At 49.4% G+C, this 27,300-nt stretch overlaps 1 protein-coding gene and 1 long non-coding RNA gene across 2 annotated transcripts in view; one reads left to right on the top strand and one right to left on the bottom strand.

Annotated features, from left to right (window-relative positions):
* EMILIN2 (elastin microfibril interfacer 2) overlaps positions 1–27,300 on the top strand; it is a 56,273-nt gene that overhangs the window by 25,063 nt on the left and 3,910 nt on the right. Inside the window, exons 3-5 of the mRNA XM_021096135.2 lie at positions 3,321–3,496; positions 8,060–9,985; positions 26,294–26,671. Coding sequence (XP_020951794.1) covers positions 3,321–3,496; positions 8,060–9,985; positions 26,294–26,671 — 2,480 coding nt within the window. The remainder of the gene's footprint in view (positions 1–3,320; positions 3,497–8,059; positions 9,986–26,293; positions 26,672–27,300) is intronic.
* LOC146402745 (uncharacterized) lies at positions 8,852–14,664 on the bottom strand. The gene is made up of 2 exons (XR_014807693.1): positions 12,242–14,664; positions 8,852–12,184 (listed from the first exon to the last, which is right to left on the bottom strand). It is a non-coding gene; the product is annotated as an uncharacterized LOC146402745 (long non-coding RNA).

Below are 27,300 nucleotides of genomic sequence, written 5' to 3'. Positions count from 1 at the left end.
CGATGGCGGTGGAGGTGCCGGGGGGCGGGGTGTGGAGAGGAAGGCGTCCGTCGCTCCAGGGAGCTTTCCTAAGTTATGAGCTGGCTCCAAAGTCATACCACCCTCAGCGAAAAGGATGAAGTGCCTTGGAAAAGCGAGAAGGTTCTTACACCCGGCTGGGCGGTGAGGGGCTAAGGGCCAGGGTGGGGTGGGGGTCCCTCATCTACTAGCATCGGAGCCATGGGTCCCCGACCCCCGCCAGCCTCAGCCGCGTCCTGAAGGGTTTCATGTGGGCCGTCGTCTCCTGGCACCAACAAAACTCCAGAGCAAACATATTTTCACATTCAATCCTAAATGCTCAGAGGGACCACGTTTTTCTGAGATTACACATTTTTCCAACATTAGGCTGTGCTCGAGCATGCAAAACGAGGTGGAATTTTTCTTTCTTTGCCTATAGTTTCTGGGACCACACAGAGGATGCTTTGGGTAGGCAAGACGCTGGAGGGCTGAGGGCTGGCACAAATGTGGATCGAATTAGATACTCAGGCTACCTTCTTACCCAGCTTGTGGGGCCTTCTGGAACTTCCCTGGGGGGTGGTGGGTGGGAGGTGGGGGAGGGGTCGCTTCAGTTTATGGCAATTGCCAGAGATAGACTGGCTTTTTCTTTCTTTTTAAAATTTATTTTCTTTTATTTTAAAATTTTAGTTCATTTCCAATGTTGTGTTAGCTTCAAGTGTACAGTGGTGTGGTTCAGTTATACATATACATATGTTCTTTTTCAGATTTTTTTCTGTTATAAATGTATTACAAGATATTAAGTATAGTTCCCTGTGCTATGTATACAGTAGGTCTTTGTTGTTTACTTATGTTATATAGAGTTGTGTGTATGTTAGTCTGGCTTTTTCTGGGCTCTGGGAGGGCCATGTGGGTACGGGGGGGGGGGACGTGGGTTAAAGTCCAGCTTCGGGAATTCCTGTCGTGGCTCAGTGGTTAACGAATCTAACTAGGAACCATGAGGTTTCGGGTTCGGTCCCTGGCCTTGCTCAGTGGGTTAAGGATCTGGCGTTGCTGTGAGCTGTGGTGTAGGTTGCAGAAGCAGCTCAGATCCCGAATTGCTGTGGCTCTGGCGTAGGCTGGCGGCTACAGCTCTGATTAGACCCCTGGCCTGGGAACCTCCATATGCTGCAGGTGTGGCCCTAGAAAAGACAAAAAAAAAAAAAAAGTCCAGCTTTGGCCCTCACTGACCACTGGAGCTGGGAGAAGTCACTTCACCTCTCTAAGACCCTGTTTTCTCACTTGAGAAAAGGAGAGAACGTGTATATTGGGGCCTTGATGGGGGCCGTGGCGGGAATGAGAGAATGAAGGGCCCAAGAGGGAAGTCTTGCATCTGCTTTGCCCCCCACCCCTGGAGCAGCTGTTCTTTTCTGTTTTGCTTATTGGGCTTTCTCATCAGTTTTCCTTAAAAAAGCTCCCACCCAAGCTACTCAAGATCTGCACACCCAGCCTGCCTCGGATGATTAAATCAGAGCCTCTGAGGCCGGGACCCAGGCAGGGGTGGCTTTTCACAAGTCCCTGCCCTGAAAGACCAGGGGGATGGGCCAGCAAGGCACTTAGGCTGGGCAGCACTGTCAGCAGGCTCTGCTGGGATTCCGAAGCATCGTCTGGCCAGTCCCAGTGGTGGAGACGTTCCTGGCGGGGGAGGTTTTAGGTGTCGTGGTTTGAACCATCCTCAGGGTGGATGTCAGAAGGCGGTTACTTTTAGCCATTTGTAATTTTCTCAAGAGTGTAACTTTTCTTCATCTTTTTAGAGCTGCACCCGAGGCATATGGAGGTTCCCAGGCTAGGGGTCGAATCAGAGCTACAGCTGTTGGCCTACACCCCAACCACAGCAAAACAGGATCTGAGCCTCGTCTACAGTCTACACCACAGCTCATGGCAGTGCCAGATCCTTAACCCACGGAATGAGGGCAGGAATTGAACCTGCGTCCTCGTGGATGCTAGTCAGATTCCTTTCTGCTGAGCTACAGCACGGGAACTCCTTAGGAGAATAATTTTGAACTCTACCTGCCACGAGGCTGCAATGGAGTCGCTTGGCCAGCAAGAGGCCCCCCTGCAGCTGGTCTCCCCTAGATCCCCCCCACAGCAGTACATAGCACCCCTGGAGATGGGAGACAAAGCCCATTTCTTTCGGTGGTGGGCTCCCAAAAGGAAGGCCAGCTGCTAGTGCAAGAGGTTCAAGAGAGCCGTGGTTCCCATTCAGAAATAGAAGGCTGTGGTGGGGGTGTTGGGGGATGAGGAGCCGGCTTTCTTCTGCTCCCTGAGCAGGGACTACCGGGGGACAGGGGAGCTCCTAGCTGTCCCTCTGAGCACCCATGGGCTCTGGATGGTCCCTCTCTGTTCTGGGCCAAGCCCAGCTCTGGGGCTGAAGGACTTCCCAACTTGTTGTCGGGTCTCTGTATGATAGGCAGGTGTATCAGGTAATATGTGCTTTATTATTTTTGTTTTTAAAAATTTTATCAAAGTGTAGTTGACTTATAGCATTTGTGTTCATTTCTACTGTACAGCAAAGTGATTCATTTGTGTAATGTGCACTTTAATAGGGGTTTTTTGAATGGTTCCATGTCTGCTTCCTTTTCTCTGTCATGGGCTGTATGGACCAGGCATCTTTTTACAAAGATCAGAATACAAATAATGTGAGGTGTCAGCTCCAGCGGCTCGCTGTCCCTCTGCCAGTGCTGAGAGGGAAGGTGCTGAGATCAGTACATGGGGCTGTGGGGATCTCTCTAAAACACAAGCCAGGGAGTTCCCACTGTAGTACAGTGGGTTAAGGACCTGGCATTGTCTCTGCAGCAGCATGGCTTCCATCCCTGGCTGGGCACAGTGGGTTAAGGGTCCTGTATTGCCACAGCTGTGGCGTAGGTTGCAGCTGCAGCCTGGATTCAGTCCCTGGCTTGGGAACTTCCGTGCGTCGTGAGGGCAGCCAAAAAGGAAAAAAAAAAGAAACACAAATCAAATGGCCCTGACTTACCCAGAAAAAATATCCACAGAGCAGCGAATTGTAGAACAGAAGTTTGCGAGTAAAACAAAAGTCCAGTTTGTAAAAAACATCCATGTCCAACGGGAGTTTCGGGCCAAGTTCTTGCGAGCTGTGTCTCCAGCCTTTAGCGGGAGGGAGGCTGGGGGCAGGTGAATGGAAGAGATGGAGGAAGGAGGGGTCACCCTGGGGACCAGTAACCAAGATCCTCTTCATTCGGGTCCCAGGCCAGGAGGGCCGGGGTGTGAGTGGGGAGGTGTTTGCAACAGCAGCCAGTAAAGCGAGATGCCACCTTGTTCTCTGGCAGGTATCGTGTGAGCCTCAGACCCAGATATGTCACCAGGTTCAAGACGGTGACACAGTTGGAATGGAGGTGCTGCCCTGGCTTCAGGGGGGGAGACTGCCAAGAAGGTCCCAGAGACGCCCCCAAGACTCCCCGCCCCACCCCCACTCGGCCTCGAAACAGCGTGAAGAAAGCCACAGGTAACCTCTGACCTCTGCCCTGTGTTCCACCTGACCTGTGCGCTGTAGTGTGGAGCTTCCCAGGGGCTTCCAGTAACACACCTCTGCGCCTGCAGCGGACACGCACGGCACACAAATTATTTGCAGGAGCAGTAGTGATCAGAAGGCAAACTTTAAAAAAGTAAATCATTTTGTTGGGGCCAATGGGTTGTGAAAGCCAAGGCCTTAGAGTAGGAGACACTGCTGGTTTCAGCCTATGTGGCCTGAGGCACAGACAGAAGAGACGCAGATGTCGTGAGGTAATGATGCTTGGTTTGGTTTTACTTTTCACTGACAGGCTTCCGTGAACCTGAATGTGAAGGAGCTAAAATCCTAGGTTTTCTCAAAGTAGGTAAATGGAATCATGGTCATTCTGTTTGAGATGAGATAATGATTGCAAAGCTAAGCCCCAAGTTAGAAGTATCCTGTGAGGCTGTTTATTTATTTATTTATTTTTGTCTTTTTAGGGCCACACCCGTGGCATATGGAAGCTCCCAGGCAGGCTAGGGGTCAAATTGGAGCTGCAGTTGCTGGTCTATGCCACAGCCACGGCAATACCAGATCTGAACCTCATCTGCAGCCCACAGCATAGCTCACAGCAACACCGGACCCTTAATCCACTGAGTGAGGCCAGGGATTGAACCCACATCCTCATGGATACAAGTCAGGTTCCTTACTGCTGAGCCACGGCAGGAACTCCCAGTGAGATTGTTCTTAAATTAAGTGAAGCAACACAATCTCAATGAATAGCTTAGAAAGCAATGATAATTTTACCTTGGCTTTTTTTTTTTTTTTTTTTTTTTTGTCTTTTTGCCAGGGCCGCTCCTGCGGCATATGGAGGTTCCCAGGCTAGGGGTCTAATTGAAGCTGTAGCTGCCGGCCTACGCCAGAGCCACAGCAATTCGGGATCTGAGCTGCATCAGTGACCCACACCACAGCTCACGGCAATGCCAGGTCCTTAACCCACTGAGCAAGGGCAGGGATCGAACCCTCAACCTCATGGTTCCTAGTCAGATTTGTTAACCACTGCGCCACAATGGGAACTCCAGTTTTACCTTGGTTTTTAAGTGTAACTTTAAAAGACTGACTTTTATGGATAAAAATGTTTTGATACTTTCTTCTACATCACTTTACCTGTTTTCTTTCTTAAAACTCAGAATAATGCAACCTAGATTTTTTTATGAGTTAGATGTTTAAGTTGTCTCTAAATTAATAGGAGTTCCTGTTGTGGCTCAGTGGTTAACGAACCCACTAGTATCTATGAGGATGTGGGTTCCATCCCTGGCCTTGCTCAGTGGGTTAAGGATCCAGTATTGCTGTTGCTGTGGCGTAGGCCAGCAGGTGTAGCTCCTATTGGACCCCTATCCTGGGAACCTCCATATGCTGTGGGTGCAGCCCTAAAAACCAAAAAAAAAAAAAAAAAAAGTTGTCTCTACATTAATGTATTTGTCTATGAGGTGTTTTCAGTTTTGAAACTAGTGGTATTGTGTTTCCTGATATTGTCTGTAAAACAGATTTTAAAATAATTTGGTCTTGGAGTTCCCATCGTGGTGCAGCAGAAACTCTGGTGTAGGTCATAGACGCGGCTTGGATCTGGCATTGCCGTGGCTCTGGTGTAGGCTGGCAGCAACAGCTCTGTTTAGACCCCTAGCCTGGAACTCTCCATATGCTGCAGGTGTGGCCCTAAAAAAGACAAAAAAAAAAAAATTTAGTCTTATAAAAGCAATGCATATCATTAAAGAATGTTTATACAATATAGGAAAAACATTTCAGGACACGTAATCTCATCGCCAAGTGATAACGACTGTTAACATGTTGCCATAGAGCACTACTTTCTTTTCTACATCAGCACATGCATCTCTTTTGTATTTCTACATCTGGTTTGTTAAAGAAAAATTCATGTATTCATCCCACAAATACTTATTGAGCTTCTGTATCTGTAGGCTGTATACTTAGGAAAAGAGAAAAGGCAGACCCAGCCCCTAACCTCATGGAAGGCAACCACTAGACAAGTAATGAGAACACATCCTGATCCATGCTGGGGTGGGGACACGTGAGGGGGTCTTTTGGATCCTAGGAGATGGTGTATTTCTGTTTTGTTTAGTTTCCCTTGTATATAGAGTTCCTTGGTGGCTCAGTGGCTTGGGGATCCAGTGTTGCCACTGCTGTGGCTCAGGTCACTCCTGGCCCGGAAACATGTATGTTGCGGGTGTGGCCAAAACCAGAAAAACCCCTAAAAAGCCACACATACACATACACAAAGTTTAAACATAGATGCAGTTTAGTGAGTTGAATAGCTTTATAAGGACTATTCAGAAAAACAGTGATTCTCTTTTTCCCCCACTTTCCCGTCTTTGTGGTAATTACTTCAAATTCTTTAAAAATAATTTTTAGGTGTTCCTGTTGTGGCTAAGTGGGTTAAGAACCCAACTAGTATCCATGAGGATGTGGGTTTGATCCCTGGCCTCACTCAGTGGGTTAAGGGTCTGGTGTGGCTGTGGCATAGGCCTCAGATTCAGCTCTGATTCCACCCCTAACCCGGGAACTTCCATTGCTGCAGGTACAGCCCTAAAAAGAAAGAAAAAAATTTTTAAAAACTGAATTATAGTTGATTTACAATGTAATAATTATAGATGTACAACATTGTGATTCAATATTTTTATAGATTATACTTCAGTTAAAGCTCTAGTATAATAATGTACAATAATGTGTTTCCTGTGCTGTACAACATTTCTTTGTTGCTCATTTATTTATGTATTTTTTGGCTGATCTTATGGCATGCAGAAGTCCCCAGTTCGGCAACTGAACCTGTGCCACAGCAGCAGCCTGAGCCACGGCTGTGACAACACCAAATTCTTAACCACTAGGCCACCAGGGAACTCCATGCTTATTTAGTTTATACATAGTAGTTTGTACCTCTTAACCCCCTGTTCCTCTCTTGTACGTCCCTGCTTCCCTCTCCTCACGGGTAATCACTAGTTTATTCTGTGAGTTTGTTTCTATTTTGTTATGTATGCACATTTGTTTTATTTTTTAGATTCCACATATAAGTAATAACAGAGTAATTGCCTTTCTCTGTCTTATTTCTCTATGTTCAAAGTCATGCCTTGCTGTTTATTCTCCTTTTGCAGGTTTTGATAACCTTTTTGTTTCTCTCTCTATATATATATCTACGTCCCTTTTCATTTTATGACTCATCCCAGTTATTTGATAAAAATTTTTTTTTTCTGGAGTTCCTGTCATGGTGCAGGTAAATGAATCTGACTAGGAACCATGAGGTTGCGGGTTCGATCCCTGGCCTCGCTCAGCGGGTTAAGGACCCATCATTGCCATGACCTGTGGTGTAGGTTGAAGATGTGGCTCGGATCTGGCATTGCTGTGACTGGCAGCTATAGCTCCGATTAGACCCCTAGCCTGGGAACCTCCATATGCCGTGGGTGGGGCTGTAAAAAGACAAAAAAATAAATAAATAATAAAAATTATTAAAAAAATTTTTTTTCTTTTGGATTATTTTCTTGAGAGGCTATTGTCCTCAGAGTAGGATTATCAAAAATTCAATGTATTCTTTGACTTAGTGAATCTTGCTGCATAGGGCCGTGTGGCTCTGTTGTTAGGAGACACAACAACAGAATCTGTTGCTGACTCTCTCTTTTGCTTTTAGTTTCCCCAGCTGGCATGACAGCACTAAACAATGTCTAGGAGACTCTTAGACTCACTTTAGGGATGCTAATAAGAGTGAGAGAACCTTTAGGAGTTGCCTGGAAGATAACTCGCTGATATCATACTACCCAGCAGCTGGTGGGTGGATCTCATGTGGCTTCTTGTGGTTTTGCAGAATGCCATCAACCATCGGGGTGTGGCTACAGTTCACTAATGTGTTGTTCATATGATAAAGGAAATTAAGAATATTTCCCTTCAGCATGAAAGAGGCCATTGAGTATCTGCTACGTGCTATGCCAGTATTCTCTTAACAACCTGCAAAGGAAAGCTAGTACCTCTGCTTCATATGAGGGGATTAGAGTTCACAGAATGAACCTGCTTCAGGGAGGACTGTAAACAGCAGAGCCAGAATGCCACCGGAGGTCTGTCTGCTTTAAAGCCCATAGTCTTTTTTTTTTTTTTTGTCTTTTTTGTCTTTTTTGCTATTTCTTTGGGCCGCTCCTATGGCACATGGAGGTTCCCAGGCTAGGGGTCCAATCAGAGCTGCAGCCCCCGGCCTACGCCAGAGCCACAGCAACGCGGGATCCGAGCCGAGTCTGCAACCTACACCACAGCTCACGGCAACGCCGGATCCTTAACCCACTGAGCAAGGGCAGGGATCGAACCCACGACCTCATGGTTCCTAGGCAGATTCGTCAACCACTGCGCCACGACGGGAACTCCAAGCCCATAGTCTTTTCCACACCAGTACTGTCATTACCTGGGGTAAGAGCAGCGTGGTCAGTAGAGGCTTAAGTGTATCCTGTGAGTACCCGGTTTATTATCTTGCAGGAAACTGGGTCAGAGTAGAAAATGTTAAGTCATGTCCAACTCTCTTTGTAACAGACAATGAACCAAGCCAAGTATCAGAGCCCAAGAAGACATTGTCACCAACGCCTGCAGCAGAACCAAGTTGGGCAGTGGATCCACAACAGGGGCCCCAAGAACTTCAGGAAAAGAAAATCCAGGCGCTTGAGGAGAAGGTTCTCCGCCTCACAAGGACGGTTCTTGATCTCCAGTCTTCCATGGCCGGAGCAAATGAAAACCTCAAACATGCCATTCAGGATGATGCCAGTAAAAGGCTGGCATCATGGCTCAGTACCCGGCATCCGCAGCCGGGGCCTGACAGTGCGGTTGGTGGAGACCCAGAAACGATCCAGCTTCCTGGTGTCTTCAACAATAAGGAATCTGGCATGAAGGACATCAAGTCTGAATTGGCTGAAGTCAAGGATGCTCTGAAGACCAAGAGTGACAAGCTGGAAGAGCTGGATGGGAAAGTGAAGGGCTATGAAGGGCAGCTCAAACAGCTCCAGGAGGCAGCCCAGGGCCCTACGGTCACCATGACCACCAACGAGCTCTACCAGGCATATGTCGACAGTAAGATTGATGCCCTGAGAGAAGAGCTCATGGAGGGAATGGACAGAAAGCTGGCTGATCTCAAGAACTCGTGTGAGTACAAGCTGACTGGCCTCCAGCAGCAGTGCGATGACTATGGGAGCAGCTACCTGGGCATGATCGAGCTTATAGGAGAGAAGGAAGCGAGCCTGAGAAAAGAAATAAATGACCTTCGAGCCCGGGTGCAAAACCCTTCAGCCCGGGCAAATTGCTGTGACAGTGCAAAGAATGGGGACTTTGGGCAGCAGATCAAGATGTTAGACCAGAAAATCGAAAGAGTTGCTGAAGCCACCAGAATGCTGAACGGGCGACTGGACAACGAGTTCGACCGCCTCCTAGTTCCGGAGCCAGAGGTGGACTTTGAGGCCAGATGGAGCGAACTAGATGCAAGGATCAACGTAACGGAGAAGAATGCAGAAGAGCACTGCTTTTACATTGAGGAAACCCTTCGGGGGACCATTAACGGGGAGGTAGATGACTTGAAGCAACTTCTTGATAGGAAAATACAGTCTCTGGAGGAGCGGCTGGGGAGCGGACTCCTAGAAATGGCCAACAGCACTGAGGCAGGCCTTGCACCCCCAGGGCTAGGCCTGCCCGGCAGGTCGGGAGCTGGGAACAAACAGGTCCTGGTGGAATTAAGCCACCTGAAGGACAGAGTGCAGGCGGTCGAGGCTGTGTGCCTGCAGAGCGTCCAGGGAGAGCTGCTCGGGGTAGAGGATGCTTTGCCAAAGGGAGACCACACAGCGGGTGACACTAGGAGCCTTCGGAAATCTCTTAATGACACAGTGCACAGGAAGTTTCTAGAAACGGAACGGAGCATCCGGACACTTCAACAGGATTTCAGTTTTCTTTATTCTCAACTCAACCGCACGGAAGACCAGGTGAGTCAGCTTCAGATGGAGCTGAGTGGTTGCAGAGAAGGTCAGAACACTGGAGTGGGGGGTTCTGCTAAGGGGGGTGAGACGGCCGAGATGGAGGGGCCCCTTCCCTCCCCCCAGGGCTGGCCGGGTCCTTGCTGCGGCCAGCTGGAGGAGAGGTGGCAGAGGCTTCAGGGCCAGGTCCTTGCCGAGCTGGACACGTGTAAGGAGAAGACGCACGGGGTCCAGCGGGAAGTCTCCGTGGTGGAGGACAGGGTGTCTCGTATGGAGAAGACGTGCAGCAAGCTGGACTCCATCTCGGGAAGCCTTCAGAAAATTAAGGAAGGGCTCAATAAGCACGTCGGCGGCCTGTGGAGTTGTGTCAGGCAGATGAACGGGACGCTCCGGGCACATTCCAGAGACATCGCTGGCCTGAAGAATTCAGTCCAGCAGTTCTACAGCCATGTTTTTCAGATTTCTACGGACTTGCAAGATCTGATCAAATTTCAACCGTCATCAAGTAAGTGGACCTTTCCAATTCCATTTCTTGTATCTGTGTGCTGCAGGTATGATGCTAGGTTTTGTATGGGTTGTGTGCTTCGTAGATGGGTCCTGTTTGTGACTCATTTGGTGCTGATAGCGAGGAGATAAATACCAACATTGAGAGCAAGTATTTAGACTCTTAAAATAATTTGACACTGGTGTTGCATTCAAGCCTGTGATCTATGCATTTTGCAAATTATCAGGCACAATAAATGGAAAATATGAAAGGAGGACTGGTCCTCGACCACAGGGAGATGGCAGAAGGTTGATCTGTACTATCAGGTCGTTGAGCTTCGAGGTGGGTCAGAGTTTTGGTGTCAGAGCTTGGGGCAACAGGTATTGTCCTGCCTTCTACTGAGGGAGTTTGCTGTATGCATAGCCATTCGCCTCTCCACCAGCATCAGCATCACTTTTTGTTTTCTGGTGTCATTAGAATCTTTATCATCATCTTTGAGCCACTTCCTGTTCCCTAAAATCTAGGGCCGAGATGATGGCAGGTAGAGTGTGTTTTATTTCTTTCCAAAGACAGAGAGAGGGCCATGGATGAAAGCACTTTCAAGGCAGTGACTGTTTAAAGCCCCATAGTGCCCAGAAGAGGGATGCTCATCCATTCCGCTTAGGCCAATGCTCGCTACACATTATACATTTGACAAACGTTTGTTGAATGACTGAGTGAAATAAACGAATGAATGGTCCCACTGATAGTATTGAGTGATATAGTCAAGTTGATTTCTTTGTTACTTGGGGGTTCAGCACATCATCCCTGAAGGTTTGAGCTTCTCTGGGGCCCAGATTAAGTAGCCTCTATACTGAGACAAGCGTTTCTCATGGGGGTAAGGAGGGAGAATCTGGGAGCTGACATCTGTTGAGTGCTTTCTCTGACCAGTGCTGGGCTAGTCCCTTCAGGACATGTCTCAGAGCCCAAGGCCACCTCGTGGGAAAGGCTCACTGCTTTTCCAAGGGAAAGTGTGTCTGTGGTGGCTCAGCTGAGAAGTGGCAGAGGCAGGATGAGGCCCCCTGGGCAGCCTGTACCTGGGAAGCATGTCCTTTGGTCCAGGGCACATCTCTGTTTGCTGTTTTTCCTTTTTGGCCACGCCCAAGCAACCGGAGCCACTGCAGTGACAACACTGGATCCTTAACCTCCTGTGCTACCAGGAAGCTCCTAGGGCACATTTCCTGTCTGCCAGAGCTTGAAGGCAGATTACTGGGTCCAGGAGGACATAGGGGGTCCAGCTCTGTGCCCGGAAGGAGCCCACTTCCTGGCCAGTCCTCTCCCTGTTTTCTTTCCTTCTGTCATCCTTCCTGTCCCCTTTCCACCTTGCTCAGCTCCAGGTGACAAACGCCCTTATGTGCTGATGCGAGTTCATGGCCTGGTGTGAGCTTGGAGGATTTTAGGGTCAGATTCCATCTGAAACACACGACCCAGGGAGGGGGGCGGTGGAAAAGGAGCTCCCACCCTAGCCGGGGAGGGCCTGGCCAGGTCCCCAGGACATAGGAGGTTCCCAGGTGGTTGGGGAGGGAATGCTTTGGACTGAGATAGGAGCTTGTAGATAAGAAACTACCCAGGCCAACCACACTATTTATAACCCTCCCCCTCGCAGGCCCCCAGCCCCTGTATCTCTGGAATGTTGGGTAAAGGTCACAAGACTGGGTGCGTATTCATAGCATGATTGTCCAGCGTGGTGACAGTGCCGTCTGGACTGTGCTTTGTAACAACAGATCCAGCCAGATATTTCCAGTTGATTTGCAGCTCCCAGGCTGTGTGGGAAGGCATGTTAACCCTTTCACTCTGGGCTGTGGAGATGGGGGTGGAGGCAAATGCCTTTAAAGAGAAGGTGGCATCCTTTGGGAATGAATGCCCTGTTGTGACTGTGGGATGCATGGGCTTTCGAGAATTTCATTGACTGAAAAAGAGCCAAGGAGTTCCCATTGTGGCTCCACAGGTTATGAACCCAACCAGTGTCCCTGAGGATGTGGGTTCACTCCCTGGCCTCGCTCCGAGGGTTAAGGATCTGGTGTTGCCGTGAGCTGCAGCGTGGGTCACAGATGTGGCTCAGATGCCTGTTGCTGTGGCTGTGGCGTAGGCTGGCAGCTGCAGCTCTGATTTGACCTCTCGCCTGGGAACTTCCATAGGCCCTGGGTGCGGCCCTAAAAAGCAAAAAAAGAAAAAGATGACCTGACCCCCTTGCTGTACAGTGGGAAAATAATAAAAAAAAAAAAGAAAGAAAAAGACCCAAAAATGAACTGGCAGAGTCTGTCCATCCCTGCAGTGCATCTGGGTCCAGGTTTGGAAGTTGAGTGTCAGAGGCGCATGGGCCAACCTGGAGTCTGGGTCACATCGACCAGTTTGGAGTCAGCAGTGCATTCATTGAGCACCTACCATGTGCAGGGCTCTGTGAGGGACGCAAGCCGCAGGACTCTCCTCCTCGAGGCATTTCCAGTCACGACGCACAAACACACGCGGTCTGCAGAGGGAATGAGTGAGGTCGCGTGTAAAGTCCCAGCAAGTGCTGTCAGGTTTAGTCTTTTAGTTCATTGGATTTTATTGAGCCCCTATTGTGGGGGAGCAATGAGCTTGTGTGGGGGGTGACAGTGTATATTACAGTGACAGTCTGAGGGGAAACAAGCCAGCAGGCAGAGAAGATGAGAATGGGGTGAGCACAGGCACCCTGGGCATGTGGAGAAGCACCCACGGCTGCTGTGCAAGTCAGGGAGGGCTTCTCAGAGGCAGGGGCCTTTGAAGTTGAGCAGGGTGAGAAGTCAGAGGCTGGGGTCAAGGATGAGGTGGAGTGATGAGAGAAACTTCTGGAAGGAGTTATTACTGGAGCTAAGACTGAGGGAGGGGTAGGATTCAGAAAAGCGGGAGGTGCCTAGTGAGGAGCTGTGTGATGGCGCTGTTCTTTGTTGCTGTGTAACAGCCTACCCCAAATCTTGGTGGCTTAAAACAGCAAAGATGTATCATTTCCCATTATCCTGTGGGCCTGAAACTCGGGCAGGGCTTGGCTTGGCATCTGCTTGGGTCACTCACTCAGTTGGTCCCGGCTGGGCTGGAAACTTCAGGATGACTAGGCAGGTGTCTGGGGCCTCGGGTTCCCCCACATGGCCGTCCTCACAGCACGGTGGTCTCAGGGTGGTCAGGCTTACCACGTGGCGAAAGCAGAGGCTGCCCGGCCTGTTCTGGGCTCGGCCCGGAGCTGGTGTGGCGTCGCTTCTGCCACGTTCCATTGGCCAAAGCAAGTCGCTCCTGAAGAGCGATGCAGCTTGTGTGTGTCGGGACATCACCTTATCTTCCACGCCAGCTATGGTCCAGCACTGAGGACGCAGGGTGTCGTCAGCAGAAACCAGGTGGCTGGGCCAGGGACGCAGACACCGCTGTTTCTACTCTGCCCACCGCCAGTCCATGGATCCCATCCTTTTCTTGGCAAGCACCTCGGAGGGGCCTGCGTCACCCAGGAGGCAGCCAGTGGGAGAGCAGAGGGGCTTCAGCTGATGCTCAAAGGGATCTGAGTCTCTCTGAATCCCCCCTCCCCACAGTGGGTGCAGATGTTCTTCCCTGGGGCTTAAAAGAGATGCTTGAGATTATAGACAAATATTTGTTTACTTTTTTGGACCAAAAGCCTGTGCCTTTGATCTAGGACTTGGGGGAGATTCCTAGCTTCGTCACAGGGATGAAAAGTCCCTGTATTTTCACGATGGTCTCCCTTTAGGCCGTGGGCACGATCCTTCCCCCTGGGCCACTACACCCCACCCCTTCATTCAGCAGATACTTCGTAAGCCACGTGCTAGGGCTGGAGTCCCCAAGGGATCTTATACTTTCGTAGGAAGATCGGTAAGGCACTGCCCAGCGGATGAAGATGTGACGTGGCCTGGCTACGGGTGTGAGGGAAGAGCTCCCACAGAGGAGGGTGATAGAGGCAGGGGGACTTTGTATTTTAGGTCAGAGGCTGGGGAGGGTTGCTCAGTGGAGATGACACTTGAGCAGAGAATGAATAAGACCAGGGAGCGAGCCCTGCAGAGACCTGTGGGAACGGCAAGTTCAAAGGCCCTGAGGCAGGAATGTGGCCCGTGGGAAAAGGCAGAGGGCTGGTTTGATCAAGTCTGTGAGCAAGGGGGAGGGTCCGAGGCAGCGACCTCGGGGGAGGAGTCAGATCAGGTGGGGTCTTACAGGCCTGATAGAGGATTTGGACTGGGAGTATCTTGAGAAATTACTGGAGAATTTTGAGCTGGGAAGTGATAACTATTTCACAGGTTTGCAATCCCAGCTACTCTACACATTCTCTGTGACTCTGGGCAAATTGTTGATCTACTTAATGCCCCACTTTCCGCAACTGTTATTTGGAGAGCATAGTGATAATAGTAGTACCTTGTAAAATGAGTGTGGGAGTTCCTGTTGTGGCTCAGTGGGTTGAGGACTGGATGTTGTCTCCCTGAGGATGTGGGTTTGATCCCTGGCCTCCCTCTGTGGGTTAAGGATCTGGCGTTGCCGTGAGTTGTGGTGTAGGTCGCAGACATGGCTCGGTCGGATCCCACGTTGCTGTGGCTGTGGCTGTAGTGTCTGGCGGCTGGAGCTTTGATTGGACCCCTAGCCTGGGAACCTCCATGTGCCGTGGGTGCGGCCATAAAAAGACAAAAAGAAAAAAAAGAAAAAAAAAGAGTGTGAGGACGAATATTCCTAAGTAGTAGAGTATTAAGCAGCGCCTGGCACTTGGTAGTCACACAGTAAATACTACCTGTTATTTTGACCCTCTGTCCCTGAGGTCGGATGTCCATCCTGCCCCTGGCTGGTCTTTTCCTTCTCTCCCCATGAGCCCCCAGGTCTGCAGCCTCAGAGGAGTGAGGGTGGGCTTCTCCATACTGCAGACTGGGATCCCCCGGTATTGGGTTCCTGACTGCTCTGCTGAATGTTCTAGAGAGCTAGAGAGTTTCCCCCCCCCCTTTCTTTTTCTTCTTTTCTGAATTCAGAGTCGGGTAGAAAGTGTAAGAAGCCTAGACATACCCCCCTCCTTCAGGATTCATGTTCAAATAATTGAGGTTCTAAATGGCAAGGGGATAGTCGGCTGTGCTCTTCTGTGGATGGGGCTGGTGGGCTTTGCCCTCTGTGCCTGGTTGCACTCACTCCAGTTTCAGCGCTGGCCCCTCACACCTCCTCACTAGCACCCTGTCCCTTTCCTTTAGCCACATCTTGTCCCCAAGTCACCCATCTCCCCTCTACTGATATTGTGGGGTAGGGAGTCCCTATGCCTTCTGACCCAGAGGCTGAGCCTGCCCAGACCCCCAGCATTTCTGCTCTTCCTCTTCCAGCTGGGGCAGAAGGGGAGTTGCTGGTGCTGAGAAACCTGGGGCTCCCAGCTGGAGGTGGGGAAACAGAAGAGTCTGCGGTCAGGGAAGCCCTCCTCCCCAGTGTCACGGTTCCGAGAAGGGCTGTGCCTGCCTGGATGCCACAGCACTGCCGCCACATGCATACTCCCGTGACAGTGCTGCTTCCTCCTGCAAATCTCCCACTTCCTTCTTCTGCCAATGTTTTAGGGCAATTTCTCCGAAGTACTGGAATTATGTTAATAACAGTTGTCTTTAGGGGTGTTACAGATTTAAGAATCCCATCGTTTCCAGTTGCTTAACCTAGGCTGTGCTGTAAGGTTGAAAAAGCACAGACTTTTCAAATAAGTATTTAACTATAAAGCCTGGCCAGGGGAAGAGTGGCCCAGGGCCAGGGTTATGACGGATTTGGCCCTCAACTTGAAATCGGCTGAGTTTGGGGCCAGTTTAGGGTCAAGACAGCATGATGGAGTCAGAGTTTTATAAATACTTAGAAGCTAAATAAACCACATACCCTCAGACCACACCGACAATGGACGATACCTGCCCTTTTGCCCCGTGGGCATCTGGTTTTCATAATCCTCTTTAGTTGGTGAAAGTAGCAACTGCTTTTCTCCATCGTAACCTTGACTTTAGAAGCGCAGTGTCCTGGGAACTGGGCTGTCTCACAGCTGTGCGCAGAATCCTCTGCAAGCTTTACAAAGAGAACAGCTCCGGGCTCACTCCTGCACCGCAGGGATGAGGCGAGATCCAGAAATTTGTAATGACTTTGCAATTAAAGCAACCCCTCCCCCCGCCCCCGTCTCTGGTCCCAGAAGTGGAAGGAAGCCCTTGTCAGAGGCAGCACCAGGGCCACTGGGCCCAGAAAGAAGGGAGATACGGGGGAAGGAGGATGCTGAGGAGAGAGAATAAAACCCCCGACATGGCTCAGTGGTTAAGGAACCTGACTAGTATCCAGGAGGATGGGGGTTCGATCCCTGACCTCCCTCAGTGGGTTAAGGATCTGGCATTGCCGTGAGCTGAGGTGTAACTCGGATCCTGTTGCTGTGGCTGTGGTCTAGGCCGCCAGCCGCAGTTCCGATCACCTCTGATTGGACTTCCATATGCCACGGGTGCGGCCCTAAAAAGACAAAAGACAAAACAACAACAACAAAAATCCCAACTTGCACCCAGCAGCACCCACAAGAGCTCCACCTTGACATGCATGTCACTGATGGACTCGGTTCTTCCTTGTTGCTGTGTTTCCTTATGGCCTGACCACTGTGGCTTTACAGCAAGTCTTAAATGCGGGTATATCTGCTGCTTTTCTACATACATTTTAGAATCAGCTTGTGAATTTCTAAAAAAAAAAAAAAAAAAAAAAAAAAAAAAAAAACCAGTGATGCTGATGCTCAGATTGGGATTCAGTGACCGCGAATCACTTTCCATTCCAAATGCGCCGCCCCTGATGTTAACACACGTGGCTAGAGCTGTTGGTCAGTGTTCCCAGCTGTACTTCGCAGAAACGTAGACCTGTTGAGCCTATTTCATGGGCTTCGGTGTCGTCACGTCTGGGCCCCTTTTTTCAGCTTTGCCCATGGTCTCTGTCCTCTCGAAGAAGAGTCCACATGGGTCCTTCTGTAATGGCACCACGTGGCGCTCCTGGTGGGAGCTCGAGCAGTTTTCCTCTTCGGTGCAACCAAAGCCTGTATTTCAGTAGAGTGCGTTTCCATGAATACACGTTTGCCCTCCTCTGTTGTCCTAGGAACAGCGCAGGATTCCTGTGGATTGCCCCCAGCCCTGGGGACCCTTTCGCATGCCTCATCCTCTCCTCCTTCGGCTTTCCTGCAAGGAACGGGCACCGTCCCCTCAGGAAGCCCCTGCCTATAGGCCACCCTGTGCCTGGTCAGCACAGGAAGCACGGTCCCCTGCAACTTGCCAATGAATCTAGAGCATCTCACACCCCGTCAGGGATGGCCAGGCCCTTCCCAGAAATTGACTTAGCCCGGTGTTGTGGCCATCTTTCCACTTAACCTGCTGTCCAGCATTTGGATGGCTTTTTTTTTTTTTTTTTTTGTCTTTTCTAGGGCCGCACTCGCGGCATGTGGAGGTTCCCAGGCTAGGGGTCCAATTGGAGCTGTAGTCGCCAGCCTATGCCACAGCCATAGCAATGCCAGATCCAAGCTGCATCTTCAACCTACACCATAGCCCACAGCAATGCTGGATCCTCAACCCACTGAGCAAGGCCAGGGATCGAACCCACAGCCTCATGGTTCCTAGTTGCATTCATTAACAACTGAGCCACGAGGGGAACTCCTGGATGGATTTTTTTAAAAATCAGAAGTCTGCGTTCCCTTCATGGCTCAGCAGTTAATGAATCTGACTAGGAACCATGAGGTTGCAGGTTTGATCCCTTGCCTTGCTCAGTAGGTTGAGGGTCTGGTGTTGCCATGAGCTATGGTGTAGGTCGCAGATGCGGCTCGGATCTGGTGGTGTTGTGGCTCTGGCGTAGGCCGGTGGCTACAGCTCCGATTGGACCCCTTGCCTGGGAACCTCCATATGCCATGGGTGTGGCCCTAAAAAGACCAAAAAAAAAAAAAAGTCAGAAGTCTTTTTTTTTTTTTTTTTTTTTTGGCTGCTTGGTGGCATGAAGTTCCCAGGCAAGGGGTCAAATCTGAGCCACAGTTGTGACCTACACTGCAGCTGCAGCAACACTGGATCTTTAAGTCTCTGTGCTGGGCCGGGGATAGAACCTGCATTATGGCACTGCAGTTGTGTCTCCGATCCCATTGTGCCAGAGCAGGAACTCCTAAAAGTCAGAAGTCTCAATTGACGTCTTTAAAATACTTCCATGGGAGTTCCTGTCGTGGCTCCCTGCTAGGATCCACGAGGATGCTGGTTTGATCCCTGGCCTTGCTCAGTGGGTTAAGGATCTGGTGTTGCCCTAAGCTGTGGTGTATGTTGCACACGTAACTTGGATCCCACGTTGCTGTGGCTGTGGTGTAGATCAGCAGCTGTAGCTCTGATTCCACCCCTAGCCTGGGAACCTCCATATGCTGCAGGAATGGCCCTAAAAAGACACACACACACACACACACAAAAGCAAAAAATAAAATAGTCCCCTGGTGGCAGCATTTGGTCAGCAGACACACCCTCAGGATGCCAGGCAGATCAGTTTTCATTCTCCCCGGCTTCTCACGAACCACCCTGGACATTGGCGCAGCATTTTACAATCTAGGAGGAGGATCCCTTTTACAGTCCTTTCCTCTGATTGGCCCCGGGTTTGGCCTGCCTGTCAGGAAGCTTTGGCGGTTTAGCCTGAGTGATGGATGAGGCGATGATTCGAGAGTTTCTGCGGCTTTCCCACAGCTGCGCTGCCAACAGGCACTAACGTCTAAGGCCCGTGTCTGTTCCCGCAGCCCTTCTCTGTGACAAGTCACCCCCACACTGCCGAACACAGCTAAGGGGCCTTAACTTTGGTGGTTTAGCTGCCTGCCTTCAGGGCTCTCTGGCAGCTGCAGGATGAACCAGACAGCCCAGGCCCCTGGCAGCTGGAAGAGCCATGTTCTAGCAGCCTCGTGGGTTACTGGGAATTTCCTCAGGCAGGGCTTTGTTTTAGCAAAGTTAAAATTGGCTTTTAATAAGGTTAAAGCAGAGGCAGTGGCCTTTCCTACCAGATGTCAGGTCATCCTCAGTAAGGCTGTGTCCCTGCCCGTCCTGTGCATGGTGGCACAAGGCCACATGTTGGCATCAGCACCGACGCCTTGGGACAGGTTCTGGGACAAGAGCAGGCGCACGTGCAGCTGACCGTTCCTGACCGTTCCTCACACAGAGGACACAGGCAGCAACACTTGGCTCTTAGGAAGAACTCAATCCGAGGGGTCCTGTCTGGATTAGAAACACATGTTCAGTTCAGAAACACATCGACTGCCAGAGTTATCTTCCCAGGGCGAGCGAGATGCTGGCCAGCCTTTGTTACAACCACGTAATAAATGTGTGCATCAGAAACGCCATGTGATGCTTTGGCGAGGTGCGCTGGAGGCCGGGGTCGGGGGGCAGGGGGCGGGCTGCGGGTGGGTCCAGATCCGTCACCATCTTTGCTGTGACATGAGGGGGTGTTTCGGAGCATCAGCTCTCCACAGAGCCATGGGTGGACCCCCCTCCATGATTAGTGGAGGATATTTGGCCCAAGTGGTCTATTTGCTCATTCTTTCCTACTGCCTTCTGCTTAGTAGGACAAGTCTGAGTGTCGAAGGAGTGATGGAGATGAGCGAGAACTGTCACTGTCTCTAGGTCCCAGCATTGCCGTCATAGGACCCCAGAATGCTGATGGCAAAATTAGGGCACCTAGTTTTAATGGCTGGCAGGCATTAGGGGGGGGCCTGTGGTACCTGCTGTACTTCCAGACTTCCTTCATTCACCAAATACTTAGATGTCTCAATGTCACGGGCCAGGCCCTGGGGATAAAAATCATTAGACTGTGCCCCCAAGGGCTCACCATCCAGCAAGAAAGGAAAGATGTAAAACACTGAAAGAGCCCTGGGAGCCTTGGAGGCAGGATTGTTCAAGCCCTGCTGGGCAGGTTCACGACAGCTGCAGAGGAGGTGACTTCGGATCTGGGAAGGGTGTTTCAGCAACAGTGCCCGAAGAGGCCTTTTAGGGAGTGTGGACAGCAAAGCACGAGGACGGGGAGAGCCAGGCCCCCCTGGGGAACTGGAGGCGGCAGGTGGTGGTGGTGGTGGGGGGCGGATGCCAGAAGAGATTCGATTATGTTCATGAGCAGTGGAGGAAATAGGAGAGTTTTGAGCAGGGAAGAAGACTAGAATTCATCTTTTTTTTTTTTTTTTTTTTTTTTTTTTTTTGTCTTTTTGTCTGTTGTTGTTGTTGTTGCTATTTCTTAGAATTCATCTTTCTCCCCCTCCTTTTCTCTCTCTTTTTAAAAAAATTTTATTGGAGTACAGTTGATTTACAACGTGGTATTAGTTTCAGGTGTACAGCAAAGTGATTCAGTTATACGTACGAACACATATCTCCATTATTTTTGCCCATCAAATTTATTACAAACTATTTTTGTTTTTTGTCTTTTTGCTATTTCTTGGGCCGCTCCCGCGGCATATGGAGGTTCCCAGGCTAGGGGTCCAATCGGAGCTGAAGCCGCTGGCCTACGCCAGAGCCACAGCAACACAGGATCCGAGCCTCGTCGGCAACCTACACCACAGCTCACGGCAACGACGGATTGTTAACCCACTGAGCAAGGGCAGGGACCAAACCCGCAACCTCATGGTTCCTAGTCAGATTCGTTAACCACTGCGCCACCACGGGAACTCCTATTACAAACTATTGAGTAGATTTCCCTGTTAGACAGTAGGTTCTTGTTAATTACCTGTTTTACACAGTAGTGTGTATATGTCATTCCCCTCCTCCCAATTTGTCCCTCCCCCCATGGTTTCCCCTGTGGTAACCCTAAGGTTAGTTTTGAAATCTGTAAGTTTGTTTCTGTTTTATAAGTTCTTTTGTATTATTTTTTATTAGATTCCACATATAAGTGACATATGATATTTGTCTTTCTCTGACTTCACTCCATGTGATAATCTCTAGGTCCATCCATGTTGCCGCAAATGGCATTATTTCATTCTTTTTTATGGCTAATATCCCACTGAGGTGTGTGTGTGTGTGTACATACCATATCTTATTTATCCATTACTTTATCAATGGACATTTAGGTTGTGTCCAGGTCTTGGCTGTTGTAAATAGTGCTGCAATGAACATTGGGGTGTATGTATGTTTCTGAATTATGTTTGTCTTGGGATATATGCCCAGGAGTGGGATTGCTGGATCATATGGCAGTTCTATATTTGGTTTTTTAAGGAACCTCCATACTGCACCAAGGGTTCCCTTTTCTTCATAATAGGAAGAAACCCTCTCTAGCATCTATTATTATCTGTAGACCTTTTGATTATTTCCATGCCATTCTGACTGATGTGAGGTGATACCTAATTGTAGTTTTGATTTACACTTGTCTAATAGTGATATTTTGCATTTTTTCATGTGTGTTTTGGCCAGCTGTCTGTCTTTGGAGAAATGTCTATTTAGATGTTCTGCCTAGTTTTTGATATAAAGCTACATGAGATGTTTGTATATTTTGGAGATTAATCCCTTGTTGGTTGCTTCATTTGCAAAGATTTTCTCCCATTCAGTTGGTTGTCTTTTTGCTTTTTTATGGTTTTCCTCTAGGAAAAACTTTTTTTTTTTTTTAAAGGGCATATGGAAGTTCCCGGGCTAGGGGTTGAATCGGAGCTGCAGCTGCCTGCCTATGCCACAACCATAGCAATGCCAGATCCAAGCTGCATCTGCAACCTACACTACAGATCATGGCAATGCTGGATCCTTAACCCACTGAGCGAGGCCAGGGATTGCTCCTGCGTCCTCAGGTTCATTACCACTGAGTCACAACAGGAACTCCTCTAGGAGTTTTATAGTTTCTGACCTTACATTTAGGTTCTTAATCCATTTTGAGTTTAATTTTGTGTATGGAGTTAGAGAATGCTCTAATTTCATTCTTTTACATGTAGCTGTCCAGTTTTTCAAGCACCACTATTGAAGAGACTATCTTTCCTCTATTGAATATTTTTGCCTCCTTTGTCATATATTAGTTGACCATAAGTGGTTAGGTTTATTTCTGGGCTTTCTATTTTGTTCCACTAATCTCTATTTGTTTTGAGGCCAGTACTATACTGCGTGTGGGTTTTTTTTTTTTTTTTTTTTTGGCTGTGCCCCTAGCATGTGGATGTTTCCAGGCCAGGGATTGAATCTGCACCACAGCAGAGACTAGAGTCACTGCAATGACAACACCAGATCCTTAACCCCACGAGGCACAAAGGAACTCCCAGTATCATACTGTTTTGATTACTACAGCTTTGTAGTATTGTCTGAAGTCAGAGATCCTGATTCTTCCAATTCCGTTTTTTTTTTTTTTTTTTTTTCCAAGATTGCTTTGGCTCTTTGGGGTCTTTCATGTTTCCATACAAATTTTAAAATATCTTGTTCTAGTTCTGTAAAGAATGGCATTGGTAATTTGATAGGGATTGCATTGAATCTATAGATTGCCTTGGATAGTATAATCATTTTGATAGTATTGATTCTCCAATCCCCAAGCATGGTATATCTTTCCATCTGTTTGTGTCACTGATTTCTTTCATTAGCATCTTTTAGTTTTCAGAGTACAGGTCTTTTGTCTCTTTAGGTAGGTTTATTCCTGGATATTTTATTCTCTTTGATGCAATGGTAAGTGGGATTGTTTCCTTAATTTCTCTATCTTTTGCTGTTAGCATATAGAAATTCAAGAGACTTCTGTGTATTAATTTTGTACAACGTGGTACCGAGTTGCAGTTTGTGCAACTTTACCAAATTTGTTGATGAGCTCTAATAGTCTTCTGGTAGCATTTTTAGCATTTTCTATGTATAGTATCATGTCATCTGCAAAAGTGACAATTTTACTTCTTCCTTTCCAGTTTGGATTCCTTTTCTTTTTTTCTTCTCTGATTTCTGTGGCTAGGACTTCCAAAACTATGTTGAATAATAATGGCAAAAGTGGACATCCTTGTCTTGTTTATGATTTTAGAGAAAATTCACTTTTCACTGTTGACAATGATGTTAGCTCTGGGTTTGTCATAAGTGGCTTTTATTATGCCCACTTTCTGGAGAGTTTTGGATCTGTTTGTTTTGTTTTTTCTTTCTTTTTTTTTTTTCTTTTTTTTTTAGTGCCACTTGTGTGACATATGGAAGTTCCCAGGATAGAGGTCCCATTGGAGCTACAGCTGCCGGCCTAACACCTCAACCGCAGCAACGCCATATCTGAGCTGCATCTGTGACCTATGCTGCAGTTTGTGGCAACACCAGATCCATAACTCACTGAGCGGGCCCAAGGATCAAACCTGCATCTTCATGGATACTAGTCAAGCTCATTTCTGCTGAGCCACAACCGCAACTCCTGGAGAATTTTTAATGAAAAATCCATGTTGAATTTTGTCAAAAGCTTTTTCTGCATCTATTGAGATGATTGTATGCTTTTTATTCTTCAGTTTGTTAATGTAGTGTATCATATTGATGGATTTGCAGATATTGAAGAATCCTTGCATCCCTGGGATAAATCCCCCTTGATCATGGTGTGTGATCCTTTTATTATATTGTTGGATTCAGTCTGCTAATAGGACACATTTTAAGGGCATTCTGAGAAAGGTGTGGAAGAGGATCGAAAGGTGATTCAAAGTTAGAATCAGCTGGATTAGCCCAGGTCGGGATGTGTGTGAGAAAGGAGAGAAAAGAGCAAAACAGTGGCACCTGGTTGAGGTGATGGGAGAACACGGGTTTGGGGGGCTTCAGAGAAAGAGGGCTGGTTTGAAGGGCTGACGGGGAATGATAATAGGTACGAAAATAAGGACCAGTGTGGGGGGCTCATATGTAGCTATTTTTAGCTGCTTTGTCAACTGTAATTCACTGAGAGAATGGTTTTAAACATTGGATGGAGGAGTTCCTGTCATGGCTCAGTGGTTAACGAATCTGACTAGGAACCATGAGGTTGCCGGTTCGATCCCTGGCCTCGCTCAGTGGGTTAAGGATCTGGCATTGCCATGAGCTGTGGTGTAGGTTGCAGACACAGCTCGGATCTGGTGTTGCTGTGGCTGTGGTGTGGGCCGGAGGCAACAGCTCCGATTAGACCCCTAGCCTGGGAACCTCCATATGTCGCGGGTGAGGCCCTCAAAAGACAAAAAACAGAAACAAAAACAAAACTTTGGATGGAGACACAAACTTAGGCCAGAGGGAAGGAGCCAATGAGGAGGAAGGAGATGGAGAAGAGTGAGGTTGGATGGAGTAACCAGAAGAGAAGGGAGGTGGGCTTGGGCCGGAGCCTGTGCCCTGGGAGGGAGGCCCACGTGTGAGCCGTGGGAGGGGGATGGGGTGGGGGGTGGGGGGATGGACAGGAGAGGGGCCCAGGCGGGCTTGGACTGGAGGGAAAAGTACAGCCAGGCCCTCGGGTCTTCTGTAATTATATATACAGTATATATACTGAGACCTTACAGTGAAAACCAGCCCCCTTCTCTCCCCAGAGCCGGCCACATGCAACTCTTCCCAGCTGTTTTCTCCCCTGATGTTCACCTCTGTATTTCAAAACCAATTTACTGCCTTTAGATTGCTCTCTCTGTAAACATTACAACGTATTTAGACATGACACAGATTATTATCAGCTAGACTGCGAACATCAGTATTTCTGTTAGAAGCTAAATAGCTCCACAATAGCTAAATATGATTGTTATATTTAGCTATTGGTTTGTATTTAGCTATTTTTGGTTTGCTTTTCTCTGAATTAGTAGTGGTGCATTAGTATTTGCTGGATCTTGTGTATCTGTTTTGTATTCTTCCACCCTCCAGTACCCTCTCAGTAGCTTAACAAGTATCAGGTCATTTGTTTGTTCCATTTTTTAAAATTAGTGGCACCCTCCTGGAGATCTCTCTTCCTGACCCAATCCTGGGCTGCTTACTCTCTGGACTTGCTGTAAGCGTTCATAGCTTTTTTTTTTTTTTTTTAGGGCCCACTGAGCCACTGGGGAACTCCAGGCAAGCATATTTTTAATCAGCAAAGTCTCATCTTTATTCTCTGGTTAGGCCGTTTTTAAAAATGCCAATTTCTTCTTGCACCTGGATGCAGTGTCTTCTGTTTCTTTGAGGCTATTACACATTTATTGTCTTGCATGATCTCTTTCTTCAAAGTTCCTTTTTATTGATTGGTTTCCTTTCTCATTCGTGTCCTTCACTGTAGCTGGTGGTGTCCCCATGTCTGGAATTCCTCCGCCTCAGTTTCTGTGTCTAACCCAGCCCTTCCCATCAGAGTCCTGAAGACAGTGAAGACCTAATGCCTTTCTATTGTGTGGTGTGAGTTAACTGATCTTCGGTGCATCTGAAATAGTAATAGCTCTGTACCATCCCTGGGAGAATTGAAAAAGGGACCACTTCATTCAGATCACTTTCTTTCAGGCTTAATTCTCTCCTGGAGTACTGGTCAGGAAAGGCTGTTTGGGAAATAGCCTTCCTTTGTGGGTAGAGGTGGCTGGCAGCCTAGCTCTGTGGGTGGAAGAGGAACATGTGTCTGATGTGCCATAATTACCTTGGCGAGTTTTTAAACAAAGCTAGACAGTGAGCCAACAGGCATTTGATTGGCAGCTTGGTTATAATTTGGTAGCGTTGGAGCCTGGGCCACTGCAGGCACCACGCAGCTTGAGGAGGTGGGTGGGGTTTGGCTTGTGCGGGTGGGATCATGGCCAGTCCTGCTTATTTTCAGATGTCTTGCAGGCCTCCAGGAAGGGCTTCCTGGAAGACTGGTTCCAGGAAAGTATTCAGAGGAAAGGGTGGCAGCTTCCTGGCTGTGTCACAGCGCCATCCTGAGAGGGCAGGGAAATGTGACTCAGGAGTTTCCTTCAGCAGAAACTCCAGCAATTGGTCATCCTGAGGCTGTGGTGAGAGGCCCAAGGCGTTGGGGTGACCACGGGGCCATCTGCTGCAGAGGCAGCCACACCTTCATGTCTGCCTGGGTCACCTAGTGTCTGCCCAAGGCAGGCCCTCGGCCTGTGAAGCCTCCACAGTGACCGTTGAGACCAGCTTGTTTGGGAGAATGTAAGGTCATAGGTGGCAACAGGCAGATCCCATCTAGGGGACTGTCATCTAGACAAATCGGGGTGTTTGGTTGCTGAAGCCAAGCGTGGTCCTGCCTGGAGCCTGTGACCATCACGGAGAGAGGCTGAAAGCCCGAGGTGGGCCGTCCACACGCTGTGGTGGCTGCGCCTGTGCTCACTGCTGGCACCAGCCAGTGACTTCGTGGATGCCTCGGGGCAGCCCTCCCAGCGCACACCTTTCGGGGAGCCTCTCAGAGGGGCCGGAGGCTGAGCTGCGGAGCCTGCCTTTTTTAACCCTGTGTATTTCTTTCTACTTTGCGAAGGCTCAGCGGAGGAGTCCTCGGAAGCGCCCCCTCCTCCGCCCCGAGGGACCCCGCCCCCAGCGGCACCTAGCGACCCTTCTCCAGCACTGCCACCACCGCAGCCCAGCCCGCCGCCGCCTCGCGAGGACCCAGGAAGGCCGCACACGGGCCAGCGGCCGGTCCTGCCCCGGAGACCCACCCAGCCGCCGCCCTCGAGGGCGTGGCCCGGCTGGATGGGGCTGCCCTTCCTGCCCGGCTCCACCGGAGTCATCACGGAGACCGGGGAGGCCGGGCCTCCGGGCAGGGTGGGCGTGTCGGGGAGGGGGCTGCCCCAGGGCGCCGACGGCCACACCCAGCCCGGGCTCGTCCCCAGCGCTGAAGGCTATGCCGGAGCTCCAGGTAAGGCTGCCTGGGCCCTGGGAGCTGCTGCGGGGTCTCTGTGGTCACAGGTCCAGCCTTCAGGGCACGAAGTCCAAAACAGCTGTCTGCAGGTGTGGCAGGACCCTGCAGTAACACCTTATACTTTAAATGGATTTGCCCCCGGGGGTTGTGGTACCTGGACCCACACAGGTAGCTGGTTCATCTTCCCAGCAGGGAGCTACCAGGAGGTTTCAGGGTAGCAGAGACAAGCACACGAGTGGGTAGGCTGGAAGCTTGCGCTCCAATCCCACCTCTGTCAGGACAAGGCTCAGCGTTAATGTTCAGTGCTTGGCTGGTTCAGTGCTTGGCTAGGAGGTGCTCTGTGTGAGCTGTGCATGTCAGCACCTGGTGGAGAGGTAAAGGCAAGAGTGAGAAGGAAAAGGGAGGAGCATTTAGGGGACACCCACTGTGTGCCAGGGCCTGAGCTATGACAGCACTGTGAAGGTGACATTCTACGGATAGATGAGGAAACTGAGGCTCTGGGCTATGACATGTAAACAAGTGGTGCCGTGTGGGGTAGCTGTCACAGGATGGTACAAACCAATTGCCTGAGTTAAACCAAGCTGCCAGGTGGAGGCACCCTGCCATGGCAGGGCCAGCCCGCCTGA

The sequence above is a fragment of the Sus scrofa genome, chromosome 6 (genome assembly GCF_054392235.1).
Source record: "Sus scrofa isolate SSC_HxYL_T2T_F1_AM1 chromosome 6, Sscrofa_HxYL_maternal_Yorkshire_Landrace_v2.0, whole genome shotgun sequence".
Lineage (NCBI taxonomy): Eukaryota > Metazoa > Chordata > Mammalia > Artiodactyla > Suidae > Sus > Sus scrofa.
Note: the sequence above shows the minus strand (reverse complement) of the source record. Positions and strands in the feature narration are given on the sequence as shown.